This window comes from Aquarana catesbeiana, linkage group LG01 (assembly GCF_042186555.1).
Source record: "Aquarana catesbeiana isolate 2022-GZ linkage group LG01, ASM4218655v1, whole genome shotgun sequence".
Classification (NCBI taxonomy): Eukaryota; Metazoa; Chordata; class Amphibia; order Anura; family Ranidae; genus Aquarana; species Aquarana catesbeiana.
Genome location: NC_133324.1, coordinates 946303851 through 946331246, shown reverse-complemented (window position 1 = coordinate 946331246; position 27396 = coordinate 946303851). Strand labels below are relative to the sequence as shown.

Here is a 27396-nt window from a genome sequence, read left to right as displayed (position 1 = left end):
TTGTTTATAGCACAAAAAATAAAAACCGCAGAGGTGATCAAATACCACCAAAAGAAAGCTCTATTTGTGGGAAAAAAAGGACGTCAATTTTGTTTTGGTGTAATGTTGCACAACCGCGCAATTGTCAGTTAAAGCGACACAGTGCTGAATCGCAAAAAGTGCTCTGGTCAGGAAGGGGGGTAAATCCTTCCTGGGCTGAATTGGTTAATGCACAAGAAAGAGATTATTACGGGACACAGTTTGCACTCCTCTGTGATTTTGAAACCTTACTCCTAGTACTGTTTCTACATACTGAGGCATGCTGGGAGTGGGAGGGGTTATCCATGCTGATTACTCTTTTTATACTGCTAATGTCCAATTCCTCCTACAGGTGGCAGTATAGCCAAATTGTCTCTGAATCCCCCCTTTCCCTCCATGTTTCTTTTCATGTTCTTACTTCATCACAAAACTGGAGCATGTTGTGTAGAGGAAAGAGGGTATAAGGGGCTGGCTTTCAGTTTTTCTGTTTTGCCCGTGTTCAATCCTCCCGTAGACGGCAGTGTAACCCGATATTTGTATCTGAATTCCAGTGTCCCTCAACGGACTCCTAGAAAAGTATTTTACAACAAATACAAAAATCCTATTTTTCTTCTCTCTGGCTTTTGTAAGCACCTAGATAAGGAAAATACAGATTGCAATGGCCACAAAATAAATGACAGGAGCAGGTGGGGTATCAGAGCAGTAGAGATTTGGGTATTTGAGAGTTGAAAGATAAGGGGTGGGGCTTAGGAGGGGATTTAATTTCACTTGGAAGGAAATCAAGGACTTTTTTTTACAGCCTGGATCCAAGGAGCTCCATAGGGACATACACAGGAATCGATTTGAAGGTTAACACGAGTACGTGAACTATTTTTATCTTAGAAACATTTTAGTTCAGATGAAGTTCACTTTTAATATATCGAAATATATCAAAATATGAACATTGAATGCATTTTGCATTTTATCTCTTCCAGATCACAATGTCAGCATAACAGCCACACATCCGCAGGTGCCAATTGGTGAGATCCCGTACACACTGAGTCTGAATGCTCAGTTCCAATCTGCATATGGGATCGCCAAGATCGAGTCCAACTGCAACATCACCCCCCTGGAGTACACAGATAGTGACAGGACCAGCGCCAAGGTGAGTGGAGCACAGAATAATATCAAGGCTCATTTCTTTTGTTGATTTGGATAGGATAGGATAACTACTTCTAATAAATGCTGTCGGGGTTGAAAAGTGTCAATAAACCATGAAGTCTTGCATGTATGTCCTGAAAGAAAATGGCAAATTAGGCAAGTTTTAAAAAAGAAACATTGTATAACTCTTCCTTCTTAGATCAAAGGGAAACTTCTGTGTGTAAAGGAAAAAATCCAGGCACTCTGCCAAGTTTTTAAACAACTGTAAATGCAGGAAGTTTAACCACTTAGGCTCGGTTCACACTGGGGCGACTTGGGATCCGACTTGTACGTCCTCAAGTCGCCCCAAGTCGCTCCAGAAATAGTTTCAATGGGAGTTAACGCTAGCGTCTTAATAGACACTACTGAAGTCGCTCCGACTTCAGAGCGTACTCCCTGTACTACTTTGATCCGACTTTGATCCGACTTCAGCCTATTGACTATCATTGAAGTCGGATCGCCGTCTCGCATGATCCGACTTCGGCATGCGACTTGTGCTCAAATGATCTTGAGGGGAACTCCGCGCCAAATTTTAAATAAAAATCCGGCATGGGTTCCCCCTCCAGGGGCATACCAGGCCCTTGGGTCTGGTATGGACCTTGAGGAGAACCCCCTACGCCGAAAAAACGGCGTAGGGGGTCCCCCCCCAATCCATACCAGACCCTTATCCGAGCACGCAGCCCGGCCGGACAGGAATGGGGGTGGGGACGAGCGAGCGCCCCCCCCCCTCCTGAACCGTACCAGGCCGCATGCCCTCAACATGGGGGGTTTGGTGCCTTGGGGGAGGGGGGCGCGCTGCGGCCCCCCCCACCCCAAAGCACCTTGTCCCCATGTTGATGAGGACAAGGGCCTCTTCCCGACAACCCTGGCCGTTGGTTGTCGGGGTCTGCGGGCGGGGGGCTTATCGGAATCTGGGAGCCCCCTTTAATAAGGGGGCCCCCAGATCCCGGCCCCCCACCCTATGTGAATAGGTATGGGGTACATGGTACCCCTACCCATTCACCTAGGGAAAAAAGCGTCAATAAAAAACACAGTACACAGGTATTTAAAATAATTTATTAGGCAGCTCCGGGATCTTCTTCCGACTCCGGGGGTCTCTCCGGCGTCTTCTCCCGGTGTCCGCATCTTCTGCCGGCTCCACCGCTATCTTCTGGCGCTCTTTTGCCAGCGGTGGTCCGGACCTCTGGATCATCTTCTTCCCTCTTCTCTTCCAGAGATGTTGACACGACGCTCTCCCCAGCCAGAATGGTTTCTGTGCGCTCTGCAAGGGACTTATATAGGCGGTGACCCCGCCCCCTTATGCCGTCACAGTCCCTGGGCATGCTGGGTCTGTGACGTTTTAGGAGGCGTGGTCACCGGGTGATGACCACGCCCCCTTATGACGGCACAGCCCCAGCATGCCCTGGGACAGTGACCTCATAAGGGGGCGGGGTCACCGCCTATATAAGTCCGTTGCGGAGCGTTCAGAGACCATTCCAGCTGGAGAGAGCGTCGTGTCAACATCTCTGGAAGAAAAGAAGAAGGCAGAAGTCCGGACCACCGCTAGCAATTGAGCTGCAGAAGATAGCGGAGGAGCCGGCAGAAGATGCGGACACCGGGAGGAGACGGCGGAGAGACCCCGAAGTCGGAAGAGGACCCCCGAAGTCGGAAGAAGATCCCGGAGCTGCCTAATAAATTATTTTAAAAAACCTGTGTACTGTTTGTTTTATTGACGCTTTTTTCCCCTAGGTGAATGGGTAGGGGTACCATGTACCCCATACTCATTCACATAGGGTGGGGGGCCGGGATCTGGGGGCCCCCTTATTAAAGGGGGCTCCCAGATTCCGATAAGCCCCCCGCCCGCAGACCCCGACAACCAACGGCCAGGGTTGTCGGGAAGAGGCCCTTGTCCTCATCAACATGGGGACAAGGTGCTTTGGGGTGGGGGGGGCCGCAGCGCGCCCCCCTCCCCCAAGGCACCAACCCCCCCATGTTGAGGGCATGCGGCCTGGTACGGTTCAGGAGGGGGGGGGCGCTCGCTCGTCCCCACCCCCATTCCTGTCCGGCCGGGCTGCGTGCTCGGATAAGGGTCTGGTATGGATTGGGGGGACCCCCCACGCCATCCCTTCGGCGTAGGGGGGTTCCCCTCAAGATCCATACCGGACCCAAGGGCCTGGTATGCCCCTGGGGGGGGAACCCATGCCGGATTTTTATTTAAAATTTGGCGCGGAGTTCCCCCTAAAGATTCATACCAAACACAGTGGCGGGGATCCAAGTCGGATCCCCGTTCATTGAAAGTCGGATCCACAAGTCGTGTTGAAGTCGGGTTGAAGTCGCGTTGCAAAGTCGCGTTGAAGTCGTGTTGCCCCTGTGTGAATCGAGCCTTAAAGTCTAAATCTTTTTCTGACACTTGTTTCTTAAGTTAAAATCAATATTTTTTGCTAGAAAATTACTTGGAACCCCCAAACGTTATATATATTTTAGCAGGGACCCTAGGGAATAAAATGTCAATTGCTGCAATATTTTATGTCACACTGTATTTGCCCAGTGGTCTTTCAAACGCAATTTTTTGGGAAAAAATACACTTCAATGAATTTAAAAAAAAATGAAACAGTAAAGTTAGCCCAATTGTTTTTGTTTTAATGTGAAAGATGATGTTACACCGTGAGAATCATGAGAGAATCGTGATCTATCTTCTAAGCAAAAAAAATTGTGATTCTCATTTTAGCCAGAATCGTGCAGCTCTACCATATAGTGAAGATGATGGATTACCACGACAAATGTGCTATTTATAGTTAGTTATGTTATTTCACCTTTTGTAGGTGTCACTGGCGGAGGGGTACAAGTTTGAGCAAGATGTAGAGTTATTGGCTTATTATACGGATGTGGACAAACCCAGCGTCACTGTGGAGGCGGGGCTAGGAGCTAAAAACGCTGGACAAGAATCGGAATCGACGCCATCAGGTGACAAAATAAGCTGACGTGACATCTACAGCTAGCACTCTGCATCATAGTATGATGGCTCGTTACATTTGGGCCAATGACCGCATTATAACAAATGCTGCAAATTAAGAGAAATGACACTGCTCCAGGCTAGCATGCAACAGCTGGCCATAGGTGCACAGACTCCACAATCAATCTTCTCCCTTCAAGGAGTAAAACCCCATAAGGTTGTTTTTTTTTTTTAACTAAACCACAAAAATCTTTACTAATACCAGATCCGGTCCCCCAGACATTCTCTCCACCATCGGATGTGACTCTGCCCGCTGACTAGACATGTGCAATTTGTTTCATTACAAATCAAAATTTGAACATTTTAGTTATTCAGATGTATCCTAATTTCCAAATCGCAATAATAATAAACAAATCCGAAACAAATTGAATTCAAAAATTAATTTGAAAATGAATTTGAATTTGAAATGGAAACATATTGCAATGAATACAGTAAGGTATAAATAAGATAGCATACTTAGGCTGTTTTTTAAAGAATATAATAAAAATAGAATGGAATAGAATAGAAAATAAAATAAAGGAATGGAATAAAATAGAATATAAGAGATCATAATAAAATAGAATATAAAAGAATAGAATATTATAAAATAGAATAAAAACAATAGAATATAATTAAACAGAAAAGAATAAAAAATAAAAGAATAGAATATAAATTAGAAGAATAGAATAGCAAAAAAAAAATAAAATAGATTACAATAGAATAGAATATAGCTGTGTTCCAGAAATTAAAATTTCAAATAGAATAAAATACAATAGAATATAGTCGTCTTCTGAAATTCGAATTTAGAATAGAATATAATAGAATAAATCAGAAAAAATATAGCCATCTTCTGAAATTCAAATAGAATAGAACAAAATAGAAAGAATATAGCCGTCTTCTGAAATCCGAATAGAATGAAATAGAATATAGCAGTCTTCTGAAATATGAATTTCAAAAAGAATAAAATAGAAAATAAAAGAAGAGAACAGAATATAAAAAAAGGAATAGAATAGAAAATATAAGAATAGAGTAGAAAATATTGCAATAGAATAGAAAAAAATTGAATAGATTAGAATAGGATAAAATAGAAGGAACATAGCCGTCTTTCGAAAATTATAATTTTTACATTTTTGATTTGCATACTTCAAATTCATTTGAAAAATTGAAATCCGGTCGAAAATGAATAAACAAAATAAAAAGAAACTAAACAAAACAAATTTTGTTACAGATGCAGCAAAATGACATTGGTAACTTAATGAAATAATCCAAAACGAAACTATTTTTTTCGTTCTGCACATGTCTACTGCTGACAATTTCACTCAATGGATGTACCTGATTAATGATTAAGCTCATTGGGTGAAAAGTGTCAGAAGTGTAGTCACATGTGACTGTGTCTATCTGATCCAATCTGGCACCAATAAAGCCTGTTGTGGTTCAGCATAAAAACACAGTGGAGTGCGGCTTTTGTGTTTTTTTAACAAAACGACTGTTCTGTATTGCAAACAGCATTCATTGAACTGGTCTGGTGGCAATTATCTGTGTCACTTAGAGCCAGAACTGTACACCAATGTGTAGGACAAGGTACTACCAGTTTGCAGTTGATAGGTACACCGACAAGTACTCTTCCCTTGGGGTTCCATGTAGTTGCATTCGCCTACATTATTTTCCTGTGATTTTTGAGTTTCAGTAGGTTTTTATTGAAAACATTTTCATTGATAATAAAGGTCAGCACAAAAGAGCAGAGGTACAGAACTTTGTGTGTCATAGAAAGGCGAATCCAACCTAAGGGTGCAAATGATAGAGTATAACCATACAATGAGTTCCATATCAAACAGGAAACACCTTCTATAACAACCCTCCTTCCTAAAGTCTGACTAGGGTTTGGTGGTGTTGTGGAGATAAGGATTACATGAATGATATAAGCAATTCAGGCCGACTACAAGGCATAAATGAAAAGACCAAATAAAAAGAAAAAGAAAACAAGGAAAGGTAAAAAGAAGGAGGAAGGGAGGGGGTGAGAGAAGGTAAAGAGTGGGAAGGAGCAAGACCAGTCAGGGTACCACTACGCTCAAACCCATATCACCCCTAACTAGGTGGATATTGGTGATGGTCTGCAAGGAATTGTCAAAAACGCCAGGAAAATAATTTGTAATCCAAGGGAACCAAAGCAGAAATGTCCTAACTGTGTCATGAAGAACAGCCACCAAATTTTAACTTACCAAGGTACCGTGCCATTTTTTTTCTTAGTGGTTCTAAAGGCAGAAGGTTTTTCAACTTAAAGCGGAGTTCCGCTTAAAAAAAAAAAAATTTAAAGTCAGCAGCTACAAATACTGCAACTGCTGACTTTTAATAATCAGACACTTACCTGTCCCAGGGTCCAGCGATGTGAGGGAATGAAGCCCCGCTCGTCTCCCCCTCCTCTCTGTGGCACTGGCATTGTCACTGTGGGCGCCCGGCTGTGGCTTCACAAACGGGCACGCACTGCGCAAGCCGCGTGGTGCGCTGTAACTGGCCGGGCAATCATCTGGGACACGTCACAGGTCCCAGATGATTGCCGAGAGGGAGGGGGAGAGGTGAACTGACTTCCTCTAAAAAGAGGGTTTCCGTTCCCCCTCCAAAAAAATGACATGCCAAATGTGGCATGTCAGGGGGTCACCTTACCTTAAAGCGGAAGTTCCATTTTTGGGTGGAACTCTTCTTTAATGCGTTCTCTGCATTAAAGCATTTAACTTAAAAAAAAATGGATCCCGTTCCTTTAAAGCATTTTATACAGCACAATGCTTGCGCTGTGTAATTTGGCCCCCTGTATCAGCTGAAATACCTTGCTGATCCTACCAGTTTCTGCCCTCCCCTATGCAAACTGACCACGGTGTATCATGGCTGCTGAGCCCTGACACCGTGGTCAGTTTACATGCCTCCGTCATCCGCAGCTTGCTCTTCTGTGTCTGTCTCCCTCTGTCCTCCTCCCCCCTCCTATCCCTGCCTGTCAGCTCCCTGATCATCCACATTTTCCTAATGCAGCGAGTGCGGGAGGGAATAAGGGCCTGATATGGATTTTAAAGGGACCCCCCTACGCCAAAAAAACGGCGTGGGGGTTCCCCCCCAAAATCCATACCAGATCGAGCACGCAGCCCGGCCGGTCAGGAAAAGGGGTGGTGACAAGCGAGAGCCCCCCTATCGAACTGTACCAGGCCGCATGCCCTCTACATGAGGGGGTGGCCCTCTCACCCCAAAGCACCTTGTCCCCATGTTGATGAGGACAAGGGCATCTTCCCAACAACCCTGGCTGTTGGTTGTCGGGGTCTGCGGGTGGAGGGCTTATCAGTATCCGGGAGACCCCTTATGGCCCCCAGATCCCAGCCCCCCACCCTATGTGAATGAGTATGGGGTACATCGTACCCCTACCCATTCAACTGGGGAAAAAAGTGTCAATAAAGAAACACACTAGACAAGTTTTTAAAATAATTTATTAGGCAGCTCCGGGGGGTCCTCTTCCGACTTCGGGGGTCTCTTCTGACTTCTCCGCTCTCTTTGGCCTCTTCTCCTGGTGTCCGGTTCTTCTCCCGCTCTCTGGCCTCTTCTCCCAGTGTCCAGTTCTTCTCCTGCTCTCCGGCCTCTTCTTCAGGTCTCCGGTTCTTCTCCCGCTCTCTTCTTCTGCCAGGCTCCTCCGCTATCTTCTGCTCTTTTGCCGCTCTTTTGCTAGCGGTGGTCTGGTCTTCTCCGTCGTCTTGTTCCTTCTTCTCTTCTTCCGATGTTGACACAACGCTGTCTCCCGCTGTAATGCCGTGTGCGAGGTGCGTAACGACTTATATAGGCATGGGGCGTGGTCACCGGTTGATGTCACCCGGTGACCCCACCCCTTATGACGTCACAGTCCCGGGGCATGATGGAACTCCCGGATTCCGATAAGCCCTCCGCCTGCAGACCCCGACAACCAACAGTCAGGGTTGTCAGGAAGAGGCCCTTGTCCTCATCAACATGGGGACAAGGTGCTTCGGGGTGGGGGCCAAAGTGCTAACCCCCCCATGTTGAGGGCATGTGGCCTGGTACGGTTTGGGGGGCCATCGCTCATCCCCACCCACTTTCCTGACTGGCTGGGCTGCGTGCTCGGATAAGGGTCTGGTATGGATTCTGGAGGGAACCCCCACACCGTTTTTTTTGGCGTAGGGGGTTCCCCTTAAAATCCATACCAGACCTAAGGGCCTGGTATGCTTCTGGAGGGAACCATGCCATTTTTTTATTTAAAATTTGGCATGGTGTTCCCCCTCATGATTCATACCAAACACCTGTCAGCAATGCTTGTCGCTCATCGCGAAAGGAAAAAACACATTTTTCCTTTCCCAATGAGTGAGCCAGCTCGGCGCTGGCTCCCACGATGGGGCTTGCAGGTGTCAAATCTCGCCGATACAGAAGTTGACCAAAGGGTGGCAGTAAAGAGCTGAAAAACCACGTGATTTGGTGAAAGTTGGATGAAAAAGTCCTGCCATGTGTATGTCTAATTAGTTTAAGGCCAACGCCCTTTGTACAAAAATCCATGGGAAAGTTTGTACAAAGTCCTATAGTGTGTATGAGGCTAAAAGGCCACCAATGTAATGGTCATTTTCCCTACTGACCTCCACTGAATAGGTTTTAGCAGGGGATACTCAAGACCTGAAAATTAGTTCAAGGTTTCCCCTGGGGTAAAAAGTTTGAGAAAAGCTGTTCTAGATTATCTGGAAATTTAGGGTCATTTTTTAAAAATAATTATTGTCTTTTTGGTTGCACTTGATTAGAATGATTAGTTATGTCAACAAAAAAGTATTCCGTTCAGTAAATGTTTGTACCTTTTTTGTCCCCTGTAACCCTGCTACCCCAGACATAGGCCCACGGGTCTCTTATGCTGTAACCCTTGTTGTGGCTCAAACATTTTACTTATGAGATCTGTAAAGCCCCGTACACACGATTGGACTTTCCGACGTGAAATGTTGGATGTGAGGTTGTTGGCGGTAAGTCTGACCGTGTGTACGTTCCATCGGACATTTGTTTTCGGACTTTCCGCCAACAAATGTTGGCTAGCATGCTCTCAAATTTTCCACCAACAAATGTGTGTTGTCAGACTTTCCTATCGTGTGTGCACAAGTCCATTGAACAAAAGTCCAAAGTACAAACACGCATGCTCGGAAGCAAGGATGAGCCGGAAGCAGTCGTGTTGTAAACTAGTGTTCACAATGGAGAGTTCACATTCGTGACGTGGCAAATTATGAAATCTCCAAATGCAGCGCACAATTCTCTTCTTCTTTAATGGGATAATAATGAAGCTGCTTTGCTGGTGATACTGATGGAGTTATTGCAAACGATCTTTCAAAGGCTTCTTTTTTTCTAGTGATATCAAGAATAATATTATTATGCTTTTTTTTTTTATTTGTGCAAGTTACTACAACACCATTATCCGGTTGTTTTTAAGATCAAAGATACAACTATGTTGGTGTTCCTTGTCAATTTTACATTGTATTTTTTTAAATGTAACTGCCTACTCCCAAACTGTCATTTGAAGTAAAACACATAGCCAAGTATTATTCTAAACAATTTTTTTATTGTGCATTAAAAAAAGAAAACAAATAAAATTAGACATGCTATCTGCCAATAGAACTTAACCAAAAAGTGCATTCTATGCATCCAAAAATATAGAAAATATACCAAATCAAATCATTATTCAACCAAAAAAATAATGTCAAAGCAATAACTCCAAGGCCAATAATAAATGACATGTTATCTCCTCCGATTCCGCAACATGTCTGGTTGACGAACGGCCGTTCAGAAACGAACTGAAAAGCGCAAAATGAAAAACGCAAAAAGAAAAGCGCGAATCAACACTCATAAAACTTCTACTAACACGAAATTAGCAGAAGGAGCCCAAAGGGTGGCACTAAAGAGCTGAAAAACCACGTAGTACGTCACTACATTCGTAATTGTTGGCCAACAATTGTGTGACCGTGTGTATGCAAGACAAGTTTGAGCCAACACCCTTTGGACAAAATTCCACGGTTTTGTTGGCCAACAATCCGATCATGTGTACGAGGCTTAGGAGTATGTTAGAGATGTCCAGAGAAATGCCTTCCTTGGTCCTGTACAGTTCAAACCTCCCTTGAAGACACCAATTAAAAATCCATTATTTACCAATTGTTGCAAAAAAAAATTAGGATGAATGTCTTCAGCGATCATTAATTTACTTTTTAATCCAAGCAAGTTGAGTGAACACCGATTTAAAATGTTTTGTTCCTCTCAGCCTTTCTCTAAAGTTATATCAGTAGGTAACAAACCTCCTTCAAATCAGCGAAGACCTCCAGTGTACAGCATAATGATGGTTAAATATCCATTATTTTGAGAAATCTTATTTTTGCTATGTTTATAATGGTTTGTCTGCCATTATGGGCTCCTTGCCAGGACGTAACCGGTCACATCTCATTTGCAGATTCTTTCTCTGTAAATCTTCCTGTAGATGATATAGGAATAAAGTAGGGCTGTTACTGATTAAAATTTTCGTGTTCGATTAATCGTTTTTTTTTTTAATCGATTAATCGACTAATTTTGATTAATTAAAACGCACATACAGATCCAACTACTTTTAGCTGATCTCCTTGCATTGCAACTCTGCATTAGTCAATGATAAATGTGGTATACACTATATACAATCACCCGAGACTAGTTAGTTTCCACAATCCATGACTTAACTTCACAGTTCACACAAATACGTTTTAAATTCAAACTGTAGCACTGACGTAAGTCGGACATAGCGGGGCATGGCTAGGACATCACACGTTAATCAAAAAGCAAGCGCTGCCATCATGGCAACGGCAGAAGCCGATCCACACGGCAAAAATATAACAGCTTATCAGCCTCTAAGGACAACAATGTTAAAAGCGGAGGTTATCAAATTTGTCTACACTTAGCTCACTGAATGATCCCATTTAACCACATCCATATTTACCATCACTGTCCAGGCTGTCCAGTGACGTCACGGACATCGACATCACCGGACTCCTCCCCCCTTCCCTTCGTTAGCAGACAGAGGCACTTGGGGAAGGGGGAGGAGTCTGGCGACGTCGATGTCCGTGACGTCACCGGATCTCCGACGGAACTCCCTGAAGACCTAGAAACCTGCGGAGAGGTGAGTACCAATCAAAAGAATTTTGATTGATCAAAAAAATTAACGATTAATAGAGGAATTAATCTTTAATTCCCCCAGCCCTAGAATAAAGCTAATTTTTGTGCTCTCTTCAAGTATGTGGAACAATGTCAATGATACCTCTTCTAAACTGCAAGATCACCATTGGGCTTTTGGATTGTGTTGACCATGGAGAAGAGCCTTATCTATTACTGTTCCACCAGTTTTCAAAGCCATCTTTGGTACATATTGTAATGGAGGTGACCTATATGGCTCATCTGAGAAGAATCATCCAGGGTTTATTAGTTGTGTACCAAAGTCAGGTCATAAAAATCATAAGAGAACATTTTTGCATTTACCTGAGTTTTTTTTTAGCTTTGGCCAATCATTTGCATTTACACTATATTACAAAAAGTATTGGGACACCTGCCTTTACACACACATGAAGTTTAATGGCATCCCAGTCTTAGTCCGTAGGGTTCAATATTGAGTTGGATTGACACTAATTAAAAAATCAATGAATCTTCACCACTCGAAAACAAAAATTATAATTAAGCAATGACTGATTCGTCATACAGACCGGATACCTCCTCCAACGCCAGCAGTCAGCTGTATAGTCTTGGAAAGCTAAGACAAAGGGATGTCACCGAGGGGGTAAATAAAAGGAGGATCAACCACGGTATAATTAAGCAAAAATATATAAGGCTTTATTAATGAAACACAGAATATCAAAAATGAGTTCAGCGAGAGTGGCACACTGACCACTTCTGGTGAACCACGTTCTTACAAAGTACCAGTTTAATAAATAAAAAGTCACTGTAGAAAATTGACAATATTGTCATTAAAAGACACTAAGCTCAGAAAACCCCCCGCAAACTCCATTCCGGGGATCCTGTCTCCAGGGAAGGATTGAAAAGTGGTGATATTATTTGGGATAGTCCTGCATGAGAACTGCAGTCTCCTCTTATACTGCCCCCAGTAAACTGTTGATATCTAGTGTCCGTAAGGACAGTTTCTATATATGTATCAACAATTGCTCATATTTTAAGAGTGAAGTGTGGACAGTCATGTTATCATTTCACTCCAGTTTCTTACTTCCGCTGATAGACTGATCCTACTATTCAAAGCAAACAGTCAAATAGCAGCTAATTATTCCTGTATACGGTGGAAAAATAAATGCAAAGTCTCTCAATCAACAAGCAGTATTCACCTACACAGCTGTGTCCATTAGTGTAGTGAACTAAAAGAACCCATGTGGGTAGCATGAGAAATAAGGCAATTAACACAGTATTCAATATGTCCGTGAATTATCACTATAATATTTCATAGCCCCTCTTTTATCACACTGCCCACGTCATACTATTTCCCCATCACACTGCCCCCACCTGTCTCACTGTCCCCTGTCACACTGCCCCCTTGGCACAATACATTCCTGTCATACTGCCCCCTCCTGTAATACTGCCCCTCCATCATTCTGCCCCCTCGTCACACTGCCCCCTTCTGTCATATTTACCCCCTCCTGTCACACTACCCCCCTCTTGTTAAACAGTCCCCCTCCTTTCACAGTGCTCCCTCATTACACTGCCCCCCTCTTGTAATACTTCCCAGGTATCCTTTTCCTGTCACACTGCCCCCCTCTTGTCACAATATCCCCCTGTCATACTGCCCCCTCCTGTCACACTGCCCCCATCGTACTGCCCCTTCTTGTCACACTGCCCCCCTTCTTTCACAGTGCCCCCTCTTATCACACTCCCCCCTCTGGTCACACTTTCCAGATACCCTTCTTTGGTCACACTGCCCCCTCCTGTCAAAATACCCCGTCATACTGCCCCTCATCCTTTCACAATACCCCCCCCATCATAGTGCGGGTCAGGGGCCCTTCATGGTTTCTTGCACTGGGGCCCTGAAGGTTATAGTTACGCCTCTGCGTTTCGTGAATTTAGTCTGGACGTTGTACGTAGGTAGCCATCATCATTTGATGATGATCATCACTTGCCTACGTAATTTTTACTAAGTACTGCCATCTTGTGGTGACACAAAATACTACAGTTAGATAAAATAAACAGGTGGATTACCAGGGTGAGGGAAGGGACAGTGCAAAAAAACCTATGTAAGAGATTGCTAGAGCGGACAAAACGTCTTAGCCATCATAACTACTCACATGGTCAAATCCTGTAAAATTCACAACATGGGAATGGCTTACTCAGGGCAAAATGAAGACGGACCTAATGATTCAGGAGAAGTTTAGAAATGTGAAAAGAGGAGGGCAAACATTTTTGAAAAAGTGGATAAAGGGAGTTATTTACTTACACTAGAAAGAACTGTAAACTGCTTTGTGTTAATGTAGTGCTTAAATTCTCAGCAGTCCTGTATCTGGTACCTAGTAACCGAAACACACTTTATGCATATGTCTAGTCGTAGACCACTGCCCAGAAAAGGAGGGGAAGGGGAGGGAGGGGAGGGAGAGGGGAGGAAAGGGGAGGGGGGAAGGGGGGAAGGAGAAGGTGGGGAAAGGGGAGGGAGGGGAAAGAGAGAAAGGGGGGGGATATTGAGTCGGCCCACCCTTTGGAGCTTTAACAGCTTCAACTCTTCTAGGAACAAGGTTTAGGAGTGTGTCTATGGGAATACTTCCAGAAGCCCATTTGTGAGGTCAGGCACTGATGTTAGATGAGAAGGTCTGGCTCCCAGTCTCCCCTCTAATTCATCCCAAAGGTGCTTTGTCGGGTTGAGGTAAGAACTCAGACGGAAAAAGTGCGATCGGATTGTGTTGTCGGAAATTCCGATCGTGTGTGGGCTCCATCGGACTTTTTCCGTCGGAATTTCCGACACACAAAGTTTGAGAGCAGGCTATAAAATTTTCCGACAACAAAATCTGATCTGTTAAATTCCGATCGTGTGTACAGAAATCCGACGCACAAAGTGCCACGCATGCTCAGAATAAATTAAGAGACAAAAGCTATTGGCTACAGCCCCGTTTATAGTCCCGACGTCACCGATCAGATTTTCCGACAACTTTGTGCGACCATGTGTATGCAAGACAAGTTTGGCCCAAAATCCGTCGGAAAAAATCAGATGGATTTTATTGTCGGAATGTCTGATCAATGTCTGATCGTGTGTACAGGGCATAAGACTGGGATACCATTAAAAGTTAATATGCATGTAAAGGCAGGCATCCCAATACTTTTGTTAATATAGTGTATATTTTTTTTTTATAATTGTTCATATGTTTGTTGTTAGTCATAAGCCTCATACACACGATCGGACTTTGTACAAACTTTCCCGTGGATTTTTGTACAAAGGGTGTTAACTTATTAAGCATACACACGGCAGGACTTTTTCGGCAACAAACACGAACGTAGTGACGTTTCAACGTACTGACGACACTTCAAAAGAGGACGTTCAATTCTCCGGCGCCACCCTTTGGTCCACTTCTGTATTGTTGTCTGATCTTTTGCATTGGTTCTGAGCATACGTGTTTGTACTTTGTACAAAAGTCCGATGGTTTTGTGTACACACGATCGGACTTTGCTCCATCTGACTTTTGTTGACGCCAAGTTTGTCTGTTCGCACAGCGAATATTTATCCAATGAAAACCAGAAAAGTTTGTCCGATGGAGCGTACACACGGTCAGATATTGCCTTAAAAACAGCTAATTTGCATGTTTGTTGTCAAAAAGTCCGATCTTGTAGAGACACATGGGTGATCTTTTTCATTCATACTTCAACCTTTTTTCTACACAGAATATTTGTCTTTTTGAACCTTCCTGCTCAAATCAAAGGTTACCTGTTACTTAATTTCCCCACACCTTTCTTTTTTTTTTTCTGCTCACACGTTTAAATGAGAAATTTATCTGATTTGTTTTTGTTATAGTTGCACAAAAATTGTGGGCCCTAGTCCACCGAAAATTCAGATAAAATTTTAATCCAAAAAAGATCCCTGGTAAGTTTGAGATGATTTGTATTTGTATGTAATTGGGCTGTAGCTAAAACTTTCCTATTTGGACATTAAAGTGTTACTACACCCAGGAGCTTGCATTCACTATATCTGTTCTCCCACAATGAATTGCTAAATACCTTTTCTCATCAGCAGTATATAACAGTCTTGTGACTTCTATCAGTGCGTGGTTAAAGCTTGTAGGAAGAGTTTTCATACTGCACTGGCTGTCCTATCAGGATGCAGGACCCCAGACCCTTTGTCTGGACATTGCTGATTGGCCCTGTGCTAATCACATGCACTTTCCCAATAAAAAAAAAAAAAAAACTCTATCAATACACACCAAACTGAGCATGTGCAGCCTGACTCCATTCACTCTGTCGTATCTCGAGCTGTTTTTGGGGGGCAATGTAAGAAGGGGAAGATCAGAGAAGACAGGATCAAACAACCATTTTACACAATGCGGAGGATTAACCCCTTAGGTTGCACAGTGAGTATAACAAGCATGCTTTACTGCATATACAGACTGATTTTACTGTTGTGGGTTTAGTAACACTTTAAATGGATCATTGGAGAAGTGATTTAAGCAGTGGTCTGTGTATGAAGTGGATGGGAACAAAGTCCCCAAACACTAGAGTTTTTCTGCTGCTTGTACTAGATGCAGTGGCGGCTGGTGGTAGCGGTCGGTCACCAGCCCTGCACTTATCGGGGCAGCGCTTCCTCTGGGGCGGCGACTTCCCCTGCGTCTCCTCCTCCTCCTCGGCATCATGGCAGCTTCCGCCATGCGTCTCCTCCCTCCTCCTCCCTTGGCGGCCAATAGGAGTGCTTCTCCTTTAGGCCAATCGGGTGACGGGTGTCATAACCCGCTTCCTGATTGCCTGGGAGGAGAATCAGGAAGACAATAGCAAATATTTATTCACTATTGTCCCACAACTGGGTGGGCTCGGGGGGGGGGAGGAAGTGCTCTACGCCCCGAGCCCACCCTTTTTTCAAGTCTATTAGAGCCTCTGGCTCTAATCACGTGCTTCAAAAAAAATCCCCATTGGAATCCGTGATTAGGGGGCCGGACGCATAGATAGGGGTGGCGGTGCCCCTATGCCCTGCATTACAGTCCGTCACTGGATAGATGCTCACATATATGCACAGCTGGAACAACAACAGTTAAATGGTGAATACTTCTGTTAGTTGTGAGCATGTTTGGAAGCTCTCATTTAAGATCTGGAGCAGAAGAACTTAGTACTCGGGGGGGGGGGGGGTTTGTCAACCAGGGGAGGGATCTCTTGCTTACTGAGCAGGTAAGTAATGGTCTTTTTTTTCTTTGAGCGTCCTATCAAATGACCCAAAGCAGCCCTCCTACTATTGATAGGTATTGTAATCATCAAGAAGACAAAAGAAGTAATTTTGTCACCAGGTTCACCTCAACCAAATGATTTTGCTGTCTCTTTGGTGTCAAGGTTCAGCATATGGTTGGACTGGGAGTAAGATAACTGGGATGGGCTGGGTGCAACTCAGCTTGCTTGCCCATGTTGAAACCAGTGATGGAATACATGGAAAGTGGATCATCCTTAAAGCGGACCTTCAGGGTGCATTCTCACCTGAGCGTTTTCAGCTCATAAAAAGCTTGTAAAACGCCAGAAAAAAAAGCCTGGAAAATGCTCAAATCCCATTCATTTCAATGGCACCTGTTCACATCTGAGTGTTTTGTCACCTGAAGCAAAACACCTGAAAAACGCCGTAAGCTCAAAAAAAGAACATGAGCTTCTTTGAGGCAGATTGCAGACATTTTTCTCCCTTTTTGGTGACCTGAACAAAAAACTTGGCAAAAGCGCGGTGAAATGCTCAGGTGTGAATGCAGCCTTAGTAATTTTTTCATCTTTTCATCTATTAAACATTCTGCCCTTGTTGTTGTTTTACCTTTTGGATTGTAATTTTTTTTTCTTTCTGACAGTAAATACTTTATACAGCCCACTTCCTGTTTCTTGTCTGGTCATTAGCCTAGGCTTCTGACGTCATGAACAGCTCTCTCACTCTCCTGAGAGTTTGCCAGGAAGGGGGGGGTGAGTCATAAGAGGGCCAATGAGAGCTGCAGAGCTGGAGGTGTGCCTCTGTGTAAATCCAGGAAGTGAACAGGCAGCAGCTTCAGCTGCCCACAGTTAAAATGGATGCAGCCAGACTACAAATACTCCAGCTGCTGACTTTTAAAATAGGACACTTACCTGTCCAGGGTGCCCACGATATCAGCACCCGCCGCCATCTTCGGTAAGGGAATCAGGAAGTGAAGCCTTGCGGCTTCATAGCCTGGTTCCCTACTGCGCATGCATGAGTCGTGCTGCGCGTCCTCACTGGTCCTGGTCCCTGCTGTCTTCTGGGACACATGTGTCTCCCAGAAGACATCGGGGGGGAACTCCGCTTTAAGGCTAGTATTTTGCCGTCCCTTTGGAGCAATGAGATGGGTCTGTATGAGCTAGCATCTAATAGGTCCTTGCCTGATTTGAGTAACAGTATGATATTCAAGGTAAACAATTTACAGTACAGAAACACATATCTTCCCATGGGGTCCACCACAGAGTCTAATTCCTGGTAAGCCAAGGACTTATGGACCAATACACTCACTGCGCGAGAGTATGCAGAGTACATGGAGTGGTAAGCCTTGCCCACCCAGGAACATTGTAAAAATGTCACCGTGTCTTACGTGAGGCTGGTTTCCTGTAGGCCTATTATGGCCGGATGGAATTTCTGGAGACAAGCTAATCGTGGTGCGTTTTAGCGAATCATGCACACCCCAAATGTTCCACGACACTATTGAAGTGGGTAGTCATATTAAACACAATAGGTTAGTGTAACACTGGTGTGTAAAGTTTCAGATCAAGCTCCTGAGCGCAATAGTGTCACAATCTGCTGGGTAAGTGGTCATTTTCTCCAGGAGGCAAATGGTTAAATACTGAAAAAATGTCATGTTCAGGTAAAAAAAAACATTGAAGTGTTGGTTTCAAAAGAGAGCGCAACTGCGCAACTAGAGTGGGTATAGGAAATCGCACGTAACCTGGCCGCAGAGCAGCCATCGCCCTCTTGGTTGAGGCATTATAGGGAGTGTTATATATGGATGTGCATGGTAATAAGTTGAATATTGGTGTTTATTACAGACTTCCCAGTGTTAATGATGAGGTAGAAACTCAGACCCTTTCACAAATGGAAACAATTAGGGCATGGGCTGGGATAACAGTGTTAATGGACACGTTAACTACCCTGATATTGACTGGTGCTATAACACTGCTTGTAAATTGAAAGCGTGGAAATGTATAAACTTATTATAGAATCATATAATGTGACAAATTATAGAAGCCCCAGCTAGATTTGATACTCTACTGGACCTGTTAATCGCAAACAATGGGGAGATCATTTCCAATTTTCACATTAAAGAGGTTGCAAACCTCCAAAAAAAAAAAAAACAAACCTGCAAGACAAAGGCATAATGAGCTAGTATGCATCGCATACTAGCTCATTATGAAATACTTACATTGGAATGATGCCCTGAATCGGCGCCGGCACACCACTGACAGGGCCGACATCTTTCCCGGAGTTACTTCTGGGTTTGCGGGCTCTGGCACTGTGATTGCCGCGATGACGTCACTCCCACGCATGAGTGGTCCTCCGGTCACAGAACGGGCCATAAAGAAATGGCACGAGCGGTGCAAGCGCCGATTGACATTGGCGGTAGTGTATATAGTGAATATTTCCTAAACGGTGCAAGTTTAGGGGATATTGACAGTAACTATTGTGACGGGAGTCACTTTGGGCGGGGGGGCTTGTGGAACCCTGCTTCTCTTGGAGAACTGTGGAAACTCCTTGTCCAGCTCCCCCAGCCCCTCCTATGTGTAAGTTACCTTGTGTCTATTAGGGGCACAGGATGACCAAGAACCCCAGTCTGATCTCAAGAATATATGAAGATAAAGTCCCCCTTTCTTCAAAGACCATTGCTAGATGGTTTGAGGTGGGGTGGGGGTTGCTATGTGTTAAGTGCCTGTATCTCATTGTTCTATTGTGTCTGTCTGCCTTGGGAGAAAAGTATTATGGGATGTATATGTGTGTCATTATGCAAAGTAGGGGGGGGTTGTCCCTTGAGTGTAGATCTGTGTGACTTTTGTTCAAATAAACAGTTCATGTTCCAGCTTTGCAGCCAAACGAGTCCTGCCTAGTTCATGGTTGTAATATCTATATTCAGATTGGAGGAAGCAGTATATGACGGAAGCACTCAAGTGGAGTGTGGGAAGCGATTCTGTTACACCTACAGGTAAGCCTTATTATAGGCTTACCTGTAGGTACAATTAAAGAGGAAGACTTTACTTCCTCTTTAAGGCCCCTTTTATGCGAGTCAGATCCATTTTTGCTGATCCCCTGCTGGCTGAGCAGAGCAGATGGATGACAGGTCTGCTCCCGCTCCACTTATGCAGAGTAAAAACGGACACAGCCCGCCCTGCTCTTTGGGCAGCCAGATGTAAACTGACCAGCTGTCTGTTTACACCTGGCTGCCCTCTTATCCGATCCGGACAGCTGGAGGGAAACGGACCCCCTTTCCGTTTTTAGGGGGGGGGGGTTCGCCATATTGGAATGGACCCAGAAGTAGCTAGGTGTATACAGACACAAGTTTGTTTACATCTGGCCCCCAAAGAGGAGAATGGAGGGTTCAATCAGGTTTGGCTGAAATTCAAAAAATCTAAATCTAAAATGAAACAAGAGCAAAATGGCAATGGAGACCTCAATTTATTTATACTCTTCCCACTTCACTGGATTACATCTGCATAAATGAACATTAGGGGAAAATAACCTGTACCCCTAGTAGACACAGGGTGACTTACACATAGGAGGGGCCAGGGGAGCTGGACAAGGAGTTTTCAGAGCTCTCTAAGGCAGTTGTTCTCCTGTTTTCAGGACCCACTAACAGGCCAGATTTGCAAGGTAACTGAAATACATCACAGGTGATATTTGCTGCTCAGTGATTGCAGTAATCTAGTCTGCATCTCCCCAAAGGTAATATTTAAAATCTGGCCTGTTAGTGGGTCCTGAGGACAGGAGTTGAGAACCACTTCTCCAAGGTAAGCTGGGTTCCACAAGCCCCCCCACCCAAAGTGACTCCCGTCACAACAGGTATTATCAACTCAACGTGTTTCCCGGATTTGAGACAATCCGCTTCATCAGGAGCTCGAGTGTAAGTTGGCTCCTAGAATGGTGAAACCAGTGATATCAATTCCCAATAGAGGTGCTCGGGGGGGGGGGGGGAGCTTCTCCAGCACCCAGTGCATCATGTGGGCCATCTCAGGTATGTGGACCTTATTATTTCTTCCATTAAAAGGATATTTGCAAAAATCTCATCAACTATTTTCAAGCCAGGGATATAAACTTATTTTCATATGAATAGTTCCAAAAACCTTATGGCATATTGGCCCAATATCTGAAACTTGATGGTTCCACAACTTGCTTAGAGAAAATGTTCCCACAATATGTCAGCCCCTATTGTGTCTGGGGGGGGGGGATAGCCTCAAAGTGCGCCAGATACTGGAAGAGTAAGCAATTTGATCATTTTAGTTGCATCAAAATACTGATTGAATGATCATATCAATACTGTGTTAAGTAGGAGTGATCACAATCATTGATTAAACTTTTGACCGATGCTGCATAGATGGTATTGTTTCACATTTTGTGATAGACTGAAAATAATGACCAAAAATATGATCTACCACTTACAATGTAACTGGTCTAGCAAAAATAAGAAATTTCTGAATTACAATCAATTCTCCTGACACACGCAGATATTTGTTCGATTATCAGAAGTGATTGACGGAATCTAGGCACAGCCAATCATCATGGTAGAGTCAAGCGTGGCCACCTGTTAGAATGTAGACCCTTTATAACATAATGGGGAACATTTACTAAAACTGGAGCAGCTGTGCATGGTAGCCAATCTGCTTCTAATTTCACCTTGTTCAATTAAGCTTTGACAACAAGCGTAGGTTCACATTTGGAGCGATTTTGCATGCTTTTTGACATGTTAAATTGCATGCCAAAGTGGCGGATATTGCCGGCAATGGCACCGTCCAAATTGGTGCAGGGCCGCAACGATTCCCAAAAGTACTTCCTGTACTACTTTTGGCGACTTCAGGGGGGTGATTTGTATAGACATAGGTGAAGGACCCCACACAGATGTCTGTCAAATCACCCCCTAAGTCAGACTGCATTGCCTGATTGGAAGCTGATTGGTTTCTATGCAGAACTGCACCAGATTTTGCACACTCCAGTTTTAGTAAATCTCCCCCAATGTCATGGTTCTGTGTATACAAAGGAAAGTGGTGGAGCTAATGTACAAAATGAGGATGGAATAAACAAAATTACTGGAACAGTACAGAAACCATTAGGGCCATTCAGATATATGTGTTGGAATAGCGTCAAAGGATATGTCCTAGCGCCGCGTGTTGTCACACAATGGCAGCAGTGGACAACGCACAGCATATATTTAAATGAAAGTTTTCATGCCTGCAGTTCAGTTTTAAAGTGTGATTTTTTTTTTTTTTTAAAGGAGATATCTTTCAGCACATGGTTGTTTTGTTCGCTAATGTTGTAGAATATTGGCATGATCATTTTCCATCCTCCTTTTGGCTCTTGAAAATAATTATTATAGAATCGTAGTTACACAGCTGTCAGGAATCCCATTTTGCCTATACACAGTATGAAGACTTACATAATTTGTAGAAATTACTAGCATCTATTTTTTATCCAATAACTTTTCAGATTCTTGGGAGGATGGGGGTTGTGGTATTTTCACAATTTTTTAAAAGAAAATCACTTGTACTAAAATTTGTGGAAAACTTTTGTGTGTTGTCATCCATTTTGTTTGATCCCCGTGGTGGTGAGACTGAGCAGGCCAAACTAGACTGTTTATTGTCCGCCTTTGTTCTTCTGTTTCAAGGTTGTTTTTGGCCACCTGGCCAGAGGAGTTTTCTGGGTTGGCCCCAAGGCCTCCTTTCAATTAGAGGTCTGTTCAATGGCTCCCGCTGCTGTGTCTGAGCCAATAAGAAGGGAGAGACCTGGGAGAGGCTCTCGTGCACATCGCTGGACCGCAGTCGGGCTCAGGTAAGTTGGGGGTGCTGGGGGGAACTGCACACTGAAAGGTTGTTTACCTTCATGCATAGAATGTATGAAGGTAAAAAATCTTTACCCTTTACAGCCTCTTTAAGCCTTGGGATAAAAAAAAGGCTTGGACATCCACCTCTAAGAAATTACAATAGATAGAAACACTGCTCTGCAGTGAAATATTTTGCCTGCCATTTGGATGCTCCCACATTTAGATCTATTGCACATCAGCAACATTAAACTCTATTGTATAATGACGGCGGGGTGGAACCGCTTTTGTTCTGGGAGGACGTCATGTGACGTCCTTCCATTCTTGCCACACATGTGCGCCCCTGGGGACGCACAACACGGCGATCGGTGGTGAGCTGTGTCCCTCAGACACAGCGCATTACTGATCACAGTAAAGAGCCAATGGCTCTCACTGTCTGATGAAAGGAAAGCCAGCAGGTGACTTTCCTGTGACGGGACATTTACACTGATAATCATCGCAGGCTCATCAGTGCCTCATCAGTGTAGCCTCATTAGTGCTACCTCATCAGTGTTGCCTCATCAGTGCCTCCTCATTAGTGCAGCCTCATCAGTGCCACCTCATCAGTGCCTCCTCATTAGTGCAGCCTCATCAGTGCACCCTACCTGCTAGCTCACTCCACATCCAATCCGCGCTCTGGGGCTCTCCCACTCCAAATCCATTACACAGCTCCACCTTCAGTCGCAGCCTTCTACCGACCTTACACACTGCATTGGGGCAGGGTCTAATTGCCAGTGGGGCACCCGGTCCCACCCCCTTCCCTGCTTCCTGTGGAAAACCGCTGTCTTTATGTACCTGGTTGCTCCACAGGCAGTGCCATCATGGGGCGTGGGTGGCCCCCTATGTGCAGGCAGCATGGGCATCAGGGGCAGCTGTTTTGCCCCTGATGGGCCCAGGGCAGCTGCCCCATTTGCCTTGCGTTAAAGACGGCCCGGTTTATATAACGCTGGCTGTTTACGCAGCGCTTTACAACATAAGGGCAGACAGTGCAATTACAATACAGTTTTATACAGTAGGAATCAGAGCCTTGCCCTGTTAGAGCTTACAATCTAAGAGGGAGGGTCAAAAGATACAAAAGGTAGTAACTGTGTGGGATGGGCTGGTGGAGAAAATAAAAGTACAGTTGTTAGGTGGGGGCAGGATAAGCCTCTCTGAAGAGATGAGTTTTCAGGGATCGTCTGAAAGTGGATTAGGAGATAGTCGGACAGATTGGAGTAGAGAGTTCCAGCTGATGGGAGAGGCTCTGGAGAAGTCCTGGAGGTGAGCATGGGATGAGGTGACAAGTGAGCTAGAGAGCAGGAGGTCTTGGGAGGAACTAAGAGAACCATTTGATTGATATTCTGAGACTAAGTCAGTGATGTAGTTGGGGCAGAGCTGTGGATGGCTTTGTACCTATTGTTAGTATTTTGAATGTAATATGTTAGGTCAGCGGAAGCCAGTGGAGGGATTGACAGAGAGGGGTGGGGACACTGAATGGTTGGTAAGTTGGATGAGTCTAGCAGCATCGTTCATGATGAACTGAAGGGGGGATAGCCAGTATAATGCCGTGTACACGGGGTTGGAGTTTCCGACGGGAAATGTCCGATGTGAGCTTGTTGTCGGAAAGTCCGACTGTGTATATGCTCCATTGGACATTTGCTGTGGGAATTTCCGCACACAAATGTTTGAGAGCAGGTTCTCAAATTTTCCGACAACAAGTCTGACGCACAAAATTCCACACATGCTCGGAATCAAGTACGAGTGGCGCACTGGCTATTGAACTTCCTTTTTATAGTCCTGACGTATGTCTTGTACGTCACCGTGTTCTTGACGTTCGGAATTTCTGACAACATTTGTGTGACCGTGTGTATGCAAGACAAGTTTGAGCCAACATCCTTCTGAAAAAAATCCACGGTTTTGTTGTCGGAATGTCCGATCATGTGTATGCAGAATTAGGGTAAGAAAATGAGGAGAATATGACAGAACCAGGTAAATATGTCCACCCCTAAATAACTGTTGGTGAAAGACACATTTGCTGGTAATAACAATAATAGTCTGTGGCATTTTTTTTCTTAGTCTCTTTGTTACAATCTTATTTTCTCCCTGTGTTCTGTAGGGTCCATTATGGCGGAGTCGGTGGCCATGTTGAATTTCTACCCGAGTTTCCCAGCTGGACAGGAGCAGTCCAATTGCGGCGAGTTTATTTTCCTCGTGGACCGGTCTGGGAGTATGGAATGGTCAATGAATTCTGAGCCAAATGCCCCTCAGCGGATTCATAGTGCCAGGGTCAGTAAATTGCCCAAATTGACCATCTAAGACAGACGGAATGAAACAGTTTTTCAGTATACTTGTAAATACTAAACAGTTGTACATTTATGGAAAAGCCACTTGGCATCAGGCAGGCCATGGGTTGTCCCTTATGTAAGTGCCTTTAGTGCTCAACATTTCCTATGTTTTTTTTTTTGCAATTTGGCACCTCCAGTGCCACTAATTCTAGAACCAACGCAAGGCATTAACCACTTAAGGACCAAGCCTATTTCTGAGATTTGTTGTTTACAAGTTAAAAACATTTTTTTTGCTAGAAAATTACTTAGAACCCCCAAACATTATTTATATATATATATTTTTCTAACACCCTAGAGAATAAAATGGCAATCTTTGCAATACTTTCTGTCACACCGTATTTGCGCAGCGGTCTTACAAGCACACTTTTTTTGGAAAAAATGCACATTTTAAAATAAAAAATAAGACAACAGTAAATTTAGCCCAATTTTTTTTTAATATTGTGAAAGATAATGTTACGCCGAGTAAATTGATACCCAACATGTCACGCTTCAAAATTGCGCTTGCTCGTGGAATGTCAACAAACTTTTACCCATAAAAATCTCCATAGGCGATGTTTAAAAAATTCTACAGGTTGCATGTTTTGAGTTACAGAGGAGGTCTAGGGCTAGAATTATTGCTCTTGCTCTACTGATCATGGCGATACCTCACATGTGTGGTTTGAACACCGTTTTCATATGCGGCCGCTACTCACGTATGCGTTCGCTTCTGCACGCGACCTCGCGTTTAAAAAATGTTTTTTTCCTATTTTTCTCTTTTTTTTTCTCATTTTACACTGTGCTTTTAAAAAAAAAAATTGTGTCACTTTTATTTCTATCACAAGGAATGAAAACATCCCTTGTAATAAAAAAATGCATGACAGGACCTCTTAAATATGAGATCGGGGGTCAAAAACACCTCAGATCTCATATTTATACTAAAATGCAATACAAAAAATAAAAATGGCCCTTTAAGATCTATGGGCGGAAGTGATGTTTTGACATCACTTCCGCCCTGCAATAATATGGAGACGGGTGGGGGCCATCTTCCCCTCACTCGTCTCCATACTAAGCCAGGAGAAGGATCCGATCGCCTCCGCTGCTACCGACGGCTCTGGTAAGTGGTGGAGGGCACCGGTCCCTTCTCTCACCGCCGATAAAAGTGATCTTGTGGCGAATCTGCCGCAGAGACCACTTTTATCTGAAAGCGGACCGCCCGCTAAAGAAGAGGATACCGGGGTTATGGCAGCTAGCTGCTACCATAACAGCGATATTCCTCTTCAAAGCACTGATGTAAAACTGCGGTGGGCGGTCCGTAAGTGGTTAATGTGATACTAAAGTCTTTTTTTTTGTTGTTAAAAATAACAAACATGTTATACTTACCTGCTCTGTGTAGTGGTTTTGCACAGAGCTGCCCAGATCCTCCTCTTCTCGGGTACCTCTTCAGCACTCCTGGCCCCTCCTTCCTGTTAAGTGCCCCCCACAGCAAGCAGCTTGCTATGGGGGCACCCAAGCCACAACTCCGTGAGTCCATTTGGACACGGAGTCTGAGCCCAGCCCCACCCCCTCTCTCCACTTTGACAGCAGTGGGAGCCAATGGCGTTTCGCTGCTGCCTCAGCCAATGTGGAGGGAGAGTCCCGGACAGCCGAGTCTCTCATGCAACACCGCTGGATCATGAAGGGGCTCAGGTAAGTATTGGGGGGCTGCTGCACACAGAAGGCTTTTCATCTTAATGCATAGAATGCATTAAGATAAAAAACCTTCTGCCTTTACAAGAGCCTCCCTCAGGATGAACCACAATGCTGAAGCCGCAAAAGTAAAGCACAGGCCTCACAGTGCATCAGAAGAGCTGAAGGCAAAAGGTGCCGATCTTGGCACTGGTCAGGTGCTTATGTGGCAGCACATGGTCTACCGGATGTGGGGTGACTTATCTTTTAATAAACATACAGTTGTCCTTTAATCTAATTTGCTTTACCTGTGATTATATCTATTTCTCAGCCTTTAATCTTCTAATAACTGAAAGATAAAATGTCTACAAATGTTAGATTATGATGTATGATTGCATCCCCTAATTGATTCTCCTGTTCACTGTTTACTTTCTGCATGTGAGCTGACAAGTAGCTCAAACTGCCCACCTCTATGGGGACTTGCACTCCTGATTGGCTTTTGGCAGCAGCTGGAGCCAATCAGGGGACTGAGGGGATGGGGCCAAGCTGTGTGTGAATGGACACACCAAGCTATGGCTCAGAAGCGTGCCTGCTTGGGTGCTTCCTATGTGGGCACCTGGCAGAAGGGAGAAAGGAGGGAGGTGTCATCCCAGTAGTCACTGTATATTTTTCTAGAGGTAAGCCCCCATCCCAATTTTTGCCAAACCTAAGCACCCCCTGAAGGAGTGCGATTCCTCTAGCGGGACTTTTTTCACGGGGTTACCTCTAATAAAGTAGAAAGTAGTAGAAGTTTATAGTTTTTGTATAAAAGTATTATAGTTTATTAATTTAGCATCTAAAAATCATTACACATGACCTAACCATATAGACAATAAAATGGATGCATGTAAATGGGAAAAAGTAATTCTACAAATAAATGACCAAATGCAATGATACAGGTAGTAAAGAACCAATGATCATAGAACCCGACGTTTCGAGGTAAGCAAAAGGAGTTAAAAGTGTTACTAAAGATGTAACATATGTTAATGTC

General features: G+C 44.2%; 1 protein-coding gene across 1 annotated transcript in view; it reads left to right on the top strand.

Annotated features, from left to right (window-relative positions):
• LOC141121259 (von Willebrand factor A domain-containing protein 5A-like) overlaps window positions 1–27396 on the top strand; it is a 197996-nt gene that overhangs the window by 69766 nt on the left and 100834 nt on the right. The window contains exons 5-7 of the mRNA XM_073611071.1: window positions 993–1162; window positions 3999–4140; window positions 24494–24663. Coding sequence (XP_073467172.1) covers window positions 993–1162; window positions 3999–4140; window positions 24494–24663 — 482 coding nt within the window. The remainder of the gene's footprint in view (window positions 1–992; window positions 1163–3998; window positions 4141–24493; window positions 24664–27396) is intronic.